We start from the raw sequence: 14,008 nt of genomic DNA, 5'->3' as shown, positions 1-14,008 counted from the left end.
AGTGCTTTATCTTCACTGGATATTCTAAAATAAAAGCAAGAGGCTAAGCAATGGGAGTCCTCCAGCTCCTTGTAACCTACCTGCTTTCCTTTTGAAGGGAGAATCTACTCCCAGGTGCCAAGGTGGTTTGAGACCTGTCTCCTCCTGCCACTTCTCCATTTTACTCTGAAATTCCATCACCAACTTCTGGGCCCACTGGCCTCGAGTTTCCATGGCCTCACAGTGCCGTACCCAATGCTTGCAGCTGTCCCCTAGGCAACAAAGAAGCAAAAAGGTTTTGGTCCAAGATCATGATCCAACATTCTGATTTTCCTCTTCCATTGGAATAGTCATAGTTCAGAATCTGATCCCTCACCCCAATCCAGACTTTTATGGGGTAAGTAAAAATTCTCTAGTGGGAACACTCAAGTTCTTCTGGATTCCACATGTGATTTTTCCCTAGGGTTCCCTAAAAGGCCAGCTGCTGACTACCACTATCTTTAACCACAGACGACTCGAAAGGCTCTAAAACTAGTGGAAGTAAGGGGCAGAGCACAAAGTCAAAAGCAACATCTCAACCAATGCCTCTCCTCCTACTTCTTCCCACCACTGATAAAGAATCATCAATAGCAGACCCGACAAGTTTCTTGAAGAGGGCTATTCCCAACGCCCCTCTGAGCTGCAATTCCTGGCACACCCTCCGGTTAGGAAGTCAGGAATGAACCCAGGAATCTGTCCTCAGGACACGGGTACCTGGGACGCACTAGCACTGCTGCCATTAAGAACTGTCCTACCTGCCCAGTGGAAGGGGTAATAGTCAAATGCCATCTTGCGGAAAGTAAGCTGCATTGCACCGCCCATGAGTCTGTTTGCGGAGACACCTATAAAAGAAAAATAAAGGTGAACAACGGCAGAAGAAACACAGAAGCCTAAATAGCACTTGAAGTACTTCAATCCTCTGAGGATCAGTTCCAAACCCTGAGGGCACCTGGGTGGCTCAGTCGGTTAAGTGACCAACTCTTGATTTTGGCTCAAGTCATGATCTCCAGTTTGTGAGACTGGACCTCATGTCTGGCTCCATACTGGTGTGTGGAACCTGCTTAAGATTCTTTCTCTCTCTACCCTCCAGCCCTGACCCCCACTCCCCGGCTGCCTCCCCTCTTTCTCTAAAAAAAAAAGCCTGGTTGATACACAAGTGCAACTCAAAGGCTATGATGTCAAGTGATGTAGAAGTCTGAGCCCCTCCTCTCTTCATTTATAATGGTCAACGGACAACACCCCAAAAAAGTATATTATCTCTGTAAATGGCTGCCAGATTTCCAGAAAGGCAAAAGAAACAGCAAAACTCAGGATTCAGGGATTACAATCCTAGGTATCCCACAGACACACTCTAAAATTCTGATTGATTGGTTCCCCAAAACCTAACAATGCCAGGATTGCTGTTCCTCGGCCCAAGACCTGGAGTGATATAAGCCAAATTCCCCCAAACAGAAGCCACATTATTTCCTTTCATATCCTTGCCTCAGAGCTAATTATACAATCCCTACATTAAATACATACACAATACTATGGAACACCAAACACTGCACTAACAAGGAAACTGTAAAATATACATACAGGATATTGTAGGTAAACTGGAATTTCTAGCATTAAGTCAAATACTGTATTATGTTTATCTTGAATTTACATTTAATTCTCACTAAATGAATGAACTTCCCTCTTTTATTTCAAGATTTTATTTATTTATTTATGTGTGTGTGAGAGAGAGAGAGCACAAGCAGGGGGAGCAGCAGGAAGAACAGCCAGAGTGAGAAGCAGGTTCCCCGCTGAGCATGGAGCCCAATGTTGGACTTGATTCCAGGGCCCTAAGATCCATGACCTGAGCCAAAGGCAGATGCTTAACTGACTGAGCCACCTGGCATCCCAAACTTTCCCTATTGCTACCTTACCTCTCCAGCTACACTCTAAGAATTGTTAGTAGAGAAGAAAGAGAAATTAAGGAGTCAATCCCATTTACAATTGCACCCAAAACTATAAGATACCTATGAATAAACCTAACCAAAGAGACTAAGAATCTATACACAGAAAACTATAAAGTACTCATGAAAGAAATTGAGGAAGACACAAAGAAATGGAAAAATGTTCCATGCTCCTGGATTGGAAGAATAAATATTGTGAAAATGTCTATGCTACCTTAAGCAATCTACACATTTAATGCAATTCCTATCAAAGTACCATCCAATTTTTTGAAAGAAATGGAACAAATAATCCTAAAATTTATATGGAACCAGAAAAGACCTCGAATAGCCAAAGGAATATTGAAAAAGAAAGCCAAAGTTGGTGGCATCACAATTCCGGACTTCAAGCTCTATTACAAAGCTGTCATCATCAAGACAGCATGGTACTGGTACAAAAACAGACACATAGATCAGTGGAACAGAATAGAGAGCCCAGAAATAGGCCCTCAACTCTATGGTCAACTAATCTTCGACAAAGCAGGAAAGAATGTCCAATGGAAAAAAGACAGCCTCTTCAATAAATGGTGTTGGGAAAATTGGACAGCCACATGCAGAAAAATGAAATTGGATCATTTCCTTACACCACACACGAAAATAGACTCAAAATGGATGAAGGACCTCAATGTGAGAAAGGAATCCATCAAAATCCTTGAGGAGAACACAGGCAGCAACCTCTTCGACCTCAGCCGCAGCAACATCTTCCTAGGAACATCGCCAAGGGCAAGGGAAGCAAGGGCAAAAATGAACTATTGGGATTTCATCAAGATCAAAAGCTTTTGCACAGCAAAGGAAACAGTTAACAAAACCAAAAGACAACTGACAGAATAGGAGAAGATATTTGCAAATGACATATCAGATAAAGGGCTAGTGTCCAAAATCTATAAAGAACTTAGCAAACTCAACACCCAAAGAACAAATAATCCAATCAAGAAATGGGCAGAAGACATGAACAGACATTTCTGCAAAGAAGACATCCAGATGGCCAACAGACACATGAAAAAGTGCTCCATATCACTCGGCATCAGGGAAATACAAATCAAAACCACAATGAGGTATCACCTCACACCAGTCAGAATGGCTAAAATTAACAAGTCAGGAAATGACAGATGCTGGCTAGGATGCGGAGAAAGGGGAACCCTCCTACACTGTTGGTGGGAATGCAAGCTGGTGTAACCACTCTGGAAAACAGCATGGAGGTTCCTCAAAATGTTGAAAATAGAACTACCCTATGACCCAGCAATTGCACTGCTGGGTATTTACCCCAAAGATACAAACTTAGTGATCCGAAGGGGCACGTGCACCCGAATGTTTATAGCAGCAATGTCTACAATAGCCAAACTATGGAAAGAACCTAGACGTCCATCAACAGACGAATGGATAAAGAAGATGTGGTATATATATACAATGGAATACTATGCAGCCATCAAAAGAAATGAAATCTTGCCATTTGCAACGACGTGGATGGAACTAGAGGGTATCATGCTTAGCAAAATAAGTCAATCGGAGAAAGACAACTATCATATGATCTCCCTGATATGAGGGAGAGGAGATGCAACATGGGGGTTTAAGGGAGTAGGAGAAGAGTAAATGAAACAAGATGGGATTGGGAGGGAGACAAACCATAAGTGACTCTTAATCTCACAAAACAAACTGAGGGTTATGGGGGGAGGGGGGTTGGGAGGGGTGGGGTTATGGACACTGGGGAGGGTATGTGCTATGGTGAGTGCTGTGAAGTGTGTAAACCTGGCGATTCACAGACCTGTACCCCTGGGGATAAAAATATATGTTTATAAAAAATTAAAAAAAAAAAAAGAATTGTTAGTAGAGTAGTTAGAATAGAAACTACTTCTCTTATATATGCATATTGTCTGACTGACTCTGTTCTACATTTCTATCTCTTATTAGGGTGACGGGAAATACCATGGGATCCTCTGGGTATAAGCTGGTCCATTTCCATCTTGTCTGGATTTCACCACCTCAAGTTCTGGACTAATCACCATCCTACACTCATGTTCCTTTTTCTCAATCTTTTTGTTCATTATCACTACTTCTAAGGAACTTACTTAGATATTTTTTCCTAATTGCCTCTTTGTGAAATTTTCATACCATGGATATACTATATATCTGTTTATGTACTATGTCCATCTGTGCTTTATACATAAAAAGAATATAAGTACAGGGGCGCCTGGGTGGCTCAGTTGGTTAAGCGTCTGCCTTCATCTCAGGTCATGATCCCAGGGCCTGGGATCGAGCCCAGCATCAAGCTCCCTGCATAGTGGAAAGCCTGCTTCTCCCTCTCCCTCTACCACCCACCTCATGCTCTCTCTCTCTCTTGCTCTCTCTTGCTCACTCTATCTCAAATAAATAAATAAAATTTAAAAAAAAAAGTGTGAAGTTTACTCCTTTTATTCAATACAGGGTGACAAAAGACTAAATTATTCTTTTCAATTAAAAGTTAAATTTAAAACTTAAAGTTATTAATATTTAACAACTTTATAAATATATTTGCTGAGTAACATTTAATGAAACCTATTTCTTATATAAATTATAATGTATCAAATTATAGATGCAAATTAGCAATTTATAGAAATATACAACAGCAATATAATCAAATTTTTTAATTATTCAAAAGTATTTTTCAGCAAAAAAATGGAAAATTTAAATAAATTTCTTAAAATTAATTTTAGTGATTTTTTTTTTTTTTAAAGAAAGCTCTAGGGGCACCTGGGTGACTCAGTGGGTTAAGCCTCTGCCTTTGACTCAGGTCATGATCTCAGGGTCCTGGGATCGAGCCCCACATCAGGCTCTCTGCTCAGTAGGGAGCCTGCTTCCCCCCACCACCGCCTGCCTCTCTGCCTACTTGTGATCTATCTCTGTGTGTCAAATAAACAAATAAAAATCTTTAAAAAAATAAAAAATAAAAATAAAAAAGAAAGCTCTATGTCCAAAGTTGTGCTTGAACTCACTACCCTGAGATCCAAAGTCACATGCTCTACTGACTGAGCCAGCCAGGCACCCCTTAGTAAACTTAACTTTTAACTTTTGCTTGATATGAGAAAAAATCTTTTAGCTAATCTAGCTGCTAGGTATTCATTCAGACTGGGTCAATATTCTTTCTTTTCAGCACTTAGTTAATGATTTGCTGAATAACTTGTAGAATTAAATAATCAAGTATATACTATTTTTATTTAATTCTTAAAGTTGAAATCACAAAAGCAGTGAGGCTCATATATTACAACCTGACAAGGTAGCCAAATGCAGCCAGGAGACATGTGCAGGCCACTCCTACCGTATGACTTTAAGAGTGAGCAATCAATTGGAAGAAAGTCCTACCTACAATCATAGCCATCTATTCACCAGATTTTGTGTAGCTTCCATGAAGTCAATGTCAATGCTCCTCATGTGATATCCAAGAAAACCCAATGAAAGAAATTAAGTACTACGGAATAAAATTTTATCATGCAGGGTTAAGCTTTGGAAGAGGACAAGCTATAGTTATAGCTAAGATCCCACACCTCACCAAAGAGTCAATTTTTTAATGTCCAGAAACAGGCAAAACTTAAGACAGAAGATAGATCAGTGGTTACTTAGAGCTACAAAATGGAAAAGTGATAGCTAACAGATACATGATTTCTTTCAGGGAGGGCAAAAATGTTCTAAAATTAGATTGTAGTGATGATTGCACAACCTCATGAATATACTAAAAAAACACTGAGTTGTATATTCTAAATGGGTGAATTCTATGGAATGTAAATTCGATCTCAATAAAGGCTTTTAAAAAGAAAGAGCCAGGGGCGCCTGGGTGGCTCAGTGGGTTAAAGCCTCTGCCTTCGGCTCAGGTCATGATCTCAGGGTCCTGGAATGGAGCCCCACATCAGGCTCTCTGCTCAGTAGGGAGCCTGCTTCCTCCTCTCTCTCTGCCTTCCTCTCTGCCTACTTGTGATCTCTGTCCGTCAAATAAATAAATAAAATCTTTAAAAAAATAAATAAAAATAAAAATTTTAAAAATAATAATAGAGCCAATCTGCAACTGCTGTTGGGTGATACCATCCTACTTAAAAATGTATGACTGAGGGTATTGGAGGAAGAGGGGTTCATAGCAATGCTCCTTCCATTGGAATTATTTAGATGAAAAAGAACAATAAACTATAGAGACTGAGCATATTAAAATAGGGTCTAGAATTAAAATCAAAATCAAATAGAATTACCAATTATCAACATATTTAATTATAAACACATAATCATATATGAGACATAAATGGTAAACAGTCTCCATAAATGAGTAATTAAAATTCTCCAATGAGCTGAGGATGAGGATGAGGACAGCATGGCCTTAAGAGTGATAAAGAAAATTTTGGGGTCACAGGTCTCATCCTAAGGAAGAAGCGTTAAAAACAGGCAGGTGACACTCCTCACCATCAACCAGTAGCCTCTTCTCTGAAGGCTAGAATATACACTGTTCCAATTTTATTTTAAGAGATAGTGCTGCCCCACCTCAAGCCAAACTGTCACCAACGACCCACCAGTTTCCAATAATTTTACCTCCAATACCAAGGGAGAGGTATGCATGTTACTCAAGGGCCCAACATCCCAGGCTATGGTGTCCCTTAATGAAAAAGCAAGTAGATCCCTTTCACAAAGATGGTGTCAAAGCAAAAAAGGAAGCCCCTGACTCTCCCAAAGCCGAAGCCAAAGCAAAGGCTTTGAAGGCCAAGAAAGTGGTGTTGAAAGGCATCCACAGTCACAAAAATAAAAGAAGATCCGCACGTCACCTAGCAACCCAAATATCCTCAAAAGAGCACCCCCAGGGGAAACAAGCCCAATCACTATGCCCTCATCAAGTCCCCCCTGACCACCAAGTCAGCCACGAAGAAAATAGAAGACAACAACACACTTGTGTTCATTATGTATGTCAAGGCTAACAAGGACCAGATCAAACAGGCTGTGAAGAAACTCTAGGACACTGACATGGCCAAGGTCAACACCTTGAAATCAGGCTTGATAGAAAGAGAGCGCATATGTTCGTCTGGCTCCTGACTGAGGCTTTGGATGTTGCCAACAAAACTGGGATCATCTAAACTGAGTCCAGCTAGCTAAATCTAAATTTTTTCACCAAAAGACAAAAACAAAAACAAAACAAAAAAACCCAAACCAAAAATCCCCAAAAATGTAGCCTTTAAGGACCCTCTAGAGCCGCACTGTCCTAAAGAACTTTCTGTGATGATGAAAATCTTTTATGGTCTATAGATTATACCAAGTACTTGAAATGTGGCTGGTGCAAACGAGGAACGGAATTTTTTCATTTATTTAATTTTAACAGCCAAATGTAGCTATTGGCTACTATACTGGACACACAGTTCTAAGGCAATGCTATCCATTAGAAATATAATGTGAGCCACATATGTAATTTTAAATTTTCTAGTAGTCATATGAAAAAGTTTTTTCAAAAGGTGAAATTAATTTTAATAATACATACTATTACTTATATGAATATAATCAATACTTTATCATTTTAACATAAATCAATATGAAAATAATTATCAAGGTATTCTACACTCTGGTTTTCTACTACATCTTCAAAATCCCATGTGTACATTATATTTGCAGCCCATCTCAATTTGGATCAGCCAGCAGTAGTCATATATAGCTGCATATTAGAACAACTCCAGAGAATCATACAGCCCTTTCTGTCCCACCTAGTTCTCCCCACCCTTTACACCCCAAGTCCTAGGAGAAGAGTCAAATTCACAAGAACTTGTTCTGCTCCTTGTTCCTTACAGAGTCATACACCACACCTGGGTAAGGTGGGATGGGAGTTATCCCCTTATCTAAATATATCTCATCCAAAAATTCCCTAAATTCCACCACATAAATTTATTTCGTGTAATAAATAAATACATGAGGGCTACAGGGGAGGCTAGTCATTCATGTCTTAGTGTGCATTATGGGTCGTGGCCATATGAAGGGGACAGTGCTACATACCCTTTACCAAGCAAGAGGATGAAACTCTCAATAATATACTCTTTTATTTTTTTCAATAATATACTCTTAAATAAAGACCTGTGAAAGGATTCAAGACAAAACAATAATCATTTTAGGAAAGAACTTCCAAAATAAGTGGGTGGCAACCCAGTGAGCAATTTCTTTCTTGTGGTTGCAAAAGCAATCTTTATGTTGTCACGGCTCCTTTTAGCTGTCTCCGAGTAGGAGTAGATGGGGGTTGAAGTCACTTCAACACCAAGGAAAAGCTAAGCAAGAGAGACAATGCTGCTTGGAGTCCTAGGAAGAAAAAGTAAGTTCCCCCCAAAGAAACAGTCTAGGTGTCATCACGAGGCAGACATAGCCTTCAGAAACAATAAGGCAGTACAAGAAAAATCTACCATTTGAGAGCATCTCAAGCCAAGAGGTGGTGCAGAGGGGAGTATAAAGGGAGTGCAGACAGAGTATTAAAGGAACAGGCAGCAGAGGGATAATAATACTGAGTATGTGCCATAATTAAGGTCCTCCAAATTCAGTGTATTATTTCAGTTGAGCCTGACAACAACCAATGAGGTGAAGGAGTCAGGTAAGATTTAACTCAAGTTTGCAAATGAAGAAATTCTGAGGTTAAACAAGAGGCTAAGTGAGTTCCCCAAGGCTCATGAAGGGAGAAAATGAGTCAATTCCTTTTTCATTTTGAATAAACCTATATGCGTATGTAATGCTAACTGCCCCAATCAATTTGTAAAAGCATGATGAGAATACAACATAACCCTTCTACTTGGGAAGAGGGCATTTACACATAAAAAAAATCTTTAAATTGACTCAAAAGCCTGAAAATCCTGGAGCCTCCTATACTTGAATTCACTTTTCTAGAAGCTCATACCAGTGGCCAGCATTGCCCAAGATAAGCAAGGAATAAAAAAAGTGTACACTGCTTGAGCTCTGTCCCTGAAGATTCTGACTCAGTGAGGCCTGTGAGAGCGCTGGCCTCTGTATTTTACTAAATCCAGATGCTGGTCCCGCCGCACCCAAAAGGCTAAAAGCACTACCTCATACCAACAGAGCAAGAGACCACCAGAGACCGAGGCCCAAGGAATGGATGGGACTAAGGAAAGCTTCCCAAAGCACTCCACATCTTGAGAAGAGCGAAGCTGCCAACGGAGCACCAGTCCCAGGCTCAAGCTGACCGGAGTACCTGGCTCTCGGGACTGGCTATCATCGCAAACGTGCAGGTCCAGGCGGGAGATTAGCAGGTGGTAGGAGGACTCCTTCACATCAAATTTCTCAAAGTACTGGCTGAGGCGGCTGCTGCTGCTGTTGCTGTTGCCCTGGCTGCCCCCGAACGCCTGGGCCCACGACTGCTGGGCACTGGGAGCAGGTGGGGTGATCTACATGTGACAGAGAGCAAAAAAATAAGTCCAAACCCAGAGAGCTCCTCGCAGCCTTTCTTAAGCTTTAGTTCAGTCTGGAGAAAGCCACAATTTCACGAGATGGCTGCTTCCTCCCATAACTGTTCACCTGATAGCTTACATAGACCTGTCCCACCTAAAGAACCCAAACTCCAAAAAGCCTCATTATAATTAGTCTTGTAACTCTAGACAGTACCACAGTTCTTAGGTCTGAAATGCCCCCCAAGCTCTCACTCCCCAGGACTTAGCTGACTAATGCCAAAACACTGCCTCCTCCGGTAGTCTTTCTTAAATGCCCCCTTTCAGCCCATGCCGTTAGATGCCTCTTCTTCGTGCTCTCATGGCATAGTGTCTACCTATATACTGACCACCTCCTATTATAATAATTTGTTTACAGTCCACATTGTAAGGCAGTCAGAGCTCTAAAGACAGGAACAAGAGGCTTATTCTACTTTTCCTCCCAGTGGCTAGTACTATATAGCTAACACACCAGAGGCACCCAATGAATAGAATAAATTAGAAGAACAAACAAAGCCTATGCAAATGACAAATGCCCCCAAAACGCCTAATGAAGTCTAGACCTCACCTATGTTGGTATAAATTAGGTCTGGCCCTCCATCTCTCTAGCCCCCCCCCCACCCCAAAGGGTGTCTGTTTTGCCTCTAACCTGTACAGGTTCAGGAGCCAGGCTCTTTCTCTGCTGGGCTGACTTCTCCATGGCCTCACTCAGTGACTCTGCATACTTCATCATAGCCTTGAGCTGCGAGTCAGTTAGCACCCAGAGCAGGTCATCCAACAGGAACATCAGCTTGGAGGCTACCACATTGCAATCTTTGGTCTGAAAGGGCCACACAAAACATGGGGTTCAACATCTGGTATCATTCCAACTCCTCAACGTGATTATTGCCTGATTAATTTCAGAGAGGCTTTTCAATACCCAGAACATGAAAAGAAAGCAGCAAACACTATGGAGAGTCAATTTCTTACGAAACTACTAATGTTTTCTGTGGTTAACAAGAAAACAACAGTAGTCAACTGCCAGGTGTCTATGTCGATGTCCCTATGTATGGGTAAAAATTGTGGTTTCCAAAATTCAGGTGACAAGGAGGTACAAATGTTCACAGAAATGTTCTGTGCAACACTGAATTACAGGCTTGCCACTTTTGATTGTCACTCCTGGGGCCAGTAACATTAAAAAAACAGAGAACAACAACTCTAAGGTTGTCTAAGAGAACAAAAGATAGAAGTTTTCACGAGAGCAGAGAACATACTCACTCTTCTCTTGAGGGCTATTTGGATCCTGCCTTGGTTGGTAATAAGCCTCAGTGGAGTGGTGACTGGGTCCTGATCACCATTGTCTGTAGCATCTGCCTCAATTCGAAGGGTTTGCCAAGTTATTTCCTTAAATGTTAGAACCTAGAAGGAGAGAAAGTAAAATCCTTTAATTCTATGGATGAAATTAACCAAGAGGCAGGAAGTCCAAGGGGGAAAAGACTAGCAAAGGAGAAACTCCCACCATTTCTCAGTTGGGATCCTACCAATAGAATGCAGTGGATCAGAGATCCCTAAAAGAAGAGAAGGCATGTAGCAGTAACACTGGGATTCTTGGGTTCACAGGAATGGGGGACATATCTGAGGAAAACCCCAAAGCAGGAATAATATCCTTTAAAAACCAGTCCTGTTTTGAATCTCCCCATGCTCTCCTCTTGCAATACTGGGGCTTTCACCTCTCCTCGGTGGGGGTCAGTGATGCGGGTGAGACGGAGGTCACTCTGCTGCCAGTTGGGGTTGACGCTGTAGCCCTGGAGCTGCCACAATTCAAAAGAAGCGTGGAAGGCCTTGGAGTGAATCTTGATGGTGATGGAATTGACGATGATGAACATCCCCTCCACCACCTTCTCGGCAAAGCCATACTCACTACAACAAATGAGGGAGACCGATATTCAGAAGCAGGTGAGACTTTGTACACACTTATTACAATGGAAGACATCAGACAAGATTAACACTGTTTCTCTTTGGGTGCTAGAACTATGGATGATTTCTTCTTTTTATCTCTCTCTATTTCTACTTACATTTTTTAAATTTTGAAAATGTTTTATGATGCAGTACTCTTAATTGGATTTTTTGAGGAATGAAATAAAAGAAAAAGAGTTGACGTAGAAATAATCTCCCTTTTGTTAGAAAGAATGAATTAAAAAATATTTTTATAATCCACAAACTACCCAAATGTGAATGTTGTACATGAGGGGAGGTATAACTAAAGAAAGGAAATGCTAGATTTCTATAAAACCTTCAAAGACACAGCATACTCTGCAAAGGTAGTGGAAAGAGGAAAGAAGTACAGCCAGGTGAGCAAGAGGTCAAGAATAATCCCAACTCTACCCTGTCAAATATATCCCAAAGAGCATAGCTGGACTTCCACAGTGAGAGGTCAGAAATGGCAAGAAGAGGAATGAAGGCCATCTTAAAGTCCTCCTGGATGTAGAAAACACAGACATTCTTGACACGTAAATGAAATCAGTTCTCATTACAAGAGATAAAAAGAAGGCATAGAAATTATAAACTGGAAAAAATATATATTTCCAATTTATATCACAAAGGGCTAACATCTCTAATGTATAAAGAGCTTCAAGAAACTGAAAACAAAAAGACAGGCCAATAAAAATGGGACAAAGTATGGGCAGTTCACAGAGAAGGAAGTGCAAATGATATTAAACATAAAAATGTTCAACCGTACTCACAAATCACACCTATATTGAGAGACACTTAATTTATAATAGCGGTGACAGAGCAGTAGGGAAAAGATGGTCTTTCAATAATGGCAAATGGTCAGTTTGAAGATACTGACAGAGAAAAAATAATATTAACTCCTATCTTACATCAAACAAAAAAAAAATCATTTTTAAGGCTGATCGTATCAGGGCACCTGGGTGGCTCAGTGGGTTAAGCCTCTGCCTTCAGTTCAGGTCACAGTCTCAGGGTCCTGGGATTGAGCCCCGCATTAGGCTCCTTGCTCAGCACGGAGCCTTGCTTCCCCCTCTCCCTCCATCTGTCTCTCTGCCTACTTGCAATCTCTATCCCTCTGTCAAACAAATAAATAAAATCTTAAAAAAAAAAAAAGGCCGATTATATCTAAATGTGAAAGGTCAAACAAAACTTTTTGAAGAAAGCAAAAGAGAATATCTTCATACCTTCAGATAGGAAGAGAGCCCTTAAACAAGACACAAAAAGGGTTAAGCATAAAGGGCAAAAAAAGGCATACATTACATTACATTAGAATTAATCATTTCTGTTGAACAAAAAAAACCATTAAGAGTGATAGTGATACTTAATATCACTCATCAGGGAAATGTAAATGAAAACCACAATGAGCTATCACCTTGCATCTGTCAAAATGGCTAGTATCAAAAAAACAAGAAACAAGTTTTGGAAAGGATGTGAAGAAAAAGAAACATTTGAAGGGGCACCTGGGTGGCTCAGTGGGTTAAAGCCTCTGCCTTTGGCTCCAGTCAGGGTCCCAGGGTCCTGGGATCAAGTCCCATATCAGGCTCTCTGCTCAGAGAAGAGCCTGGTTCCCCCTCTCTCTCTGCCTGCCTCTCTGCCTACTTGTGATCTCTATCAAATAAATGGATAAAATCGTAAAAAAAAAAAAAAAAAAAAAGGAAACCTTTGTGCACTGTTGGTGGGAATGGCGATTTGGTGCAGTCATGTGAAAAAGAATATGGAGGTTTCTCAAAAAAATAAAAAGAGAAGTATCATACGATCCAGTAATTCTACTTCTAGGTCTTTACTTGAGGAAAATGAAAACCCTGATTTGGGGCGCCTGGGTGGCTCAGTGAGTTAAGCCTCTCCCTTCAGCTCAGGTCATGATCTCTGGGTGCTGGGATCGAGCCCCACATTGGGCTCTCTGCTCAGCAGGGAGCCTGCTTCCCCCTCTCTCTGCCTACTTGTGATCTCTCTCTCTCTCTCTCTCTCTCTGTTAAATAAATAAATAAAATATTTTTTAAAAAAAGAAAAGAAAAAGAAAACCCTAATTCAAGAAGATATCTGTACGCCTATGTTTATAGCAGCATTATTTATAATAGTCAAGAAACGGGAGCAATCCAATTGCCCAGCAATACATAAATGGATAAAGAAGATGTGATATATACATGCAATGGAATATTACTCAGCCATTAAAAAGAATTAAATCTTACCATTTGTGACAACATGGGTGAACCTAGAAGGTATAATGCTAAGTAAAACAAGTCAGATAAAGAAAAATACATGATTTCACTTATATGTGGAATCTGAAAAACAAAACAAGTGAACAAACAAAACAAGCTCATAAATACACAGAAAACACTGGTTGGTTGCCAGAGGGGAGGAGTAAGAGGAGTGGGCAAAATAGGTGGAGTGATGAAGAGGTACATACTTCAAGTAGTAAAATAAATCAGTCATAAGGATGAAAAGTACAGCATAGGGAATATCGTGAATAATACTGCAATAATATATGATAACTATACTTATCATTAATATCATATGAACATTAATATCATATGAACTACCGTGTGTGTGTTATATCATATATCATGTTATCACATACATCATATATCATATGATATCATATATATGATATCA

At 40.4% G+C, this 14,008-nt stretch overlaps 1 protein-coding gene across 2 annotated transcripts in view; it reads right to left on the bottom strand.

Annotated features, from left to right (window-relative positions):
• The window catches only part of UHRF1BP1 (UHRF1 binding protein 1), a 63,267-nt gene that overhangs the window by 14,359 nt on the left and 34,900 nt on the right, over positions 1-14,008 (bottom strand). For both annotated transcript variants that reach the window (XM_032864278.1, XM_032864277.1), the window contains exons 5-10: positions 11,116-11,305; positions 10,664-10,804; positions 10,056-10,226; positions 9,175-9,367; positions 774-860; positions 81-251 (exon numbers count right to left, since the gene is read on the bottom strand). In XM_032864278.1, coding sequence (XP_032720169.1) covers positions 81-251; positions 774-860; positions 9,175-9,367; positions 10,056-10,226; positions 10,664-10,804; positions 11,116-11,305 — 953 coding nt within the window. The remainder of the gene's footprint in view (positions 1-80; positions 252-773; positions 861-9,174; positions 9,368-10,055; positions 10,227-10,663; positions 10,805-11,115; positions 11,306-14,008) is intronic.

This window comes from Lontra canadensis, unplaced genomic scaffold (assembly GCF_010015895.1).
Source record: "Lontra canadensis isolate GAN:19392208 unplaced genomic scaffold, GSC_riverotter_1.0 scaffold27, whole genome shotgun sequence".
In the NCBI taxonomy this organism is placed as follows: domain Eukaryota; kingdom Metazoa; phylum Chordata; class Mammalia; order Carnivora; family Mustelidae; genus Lontra; species Lontra canadensis.
Note: the sequence above shows the minus strand (reverse complement) of the source record. Positions and strands in the feature narration are given on the sequence as shown.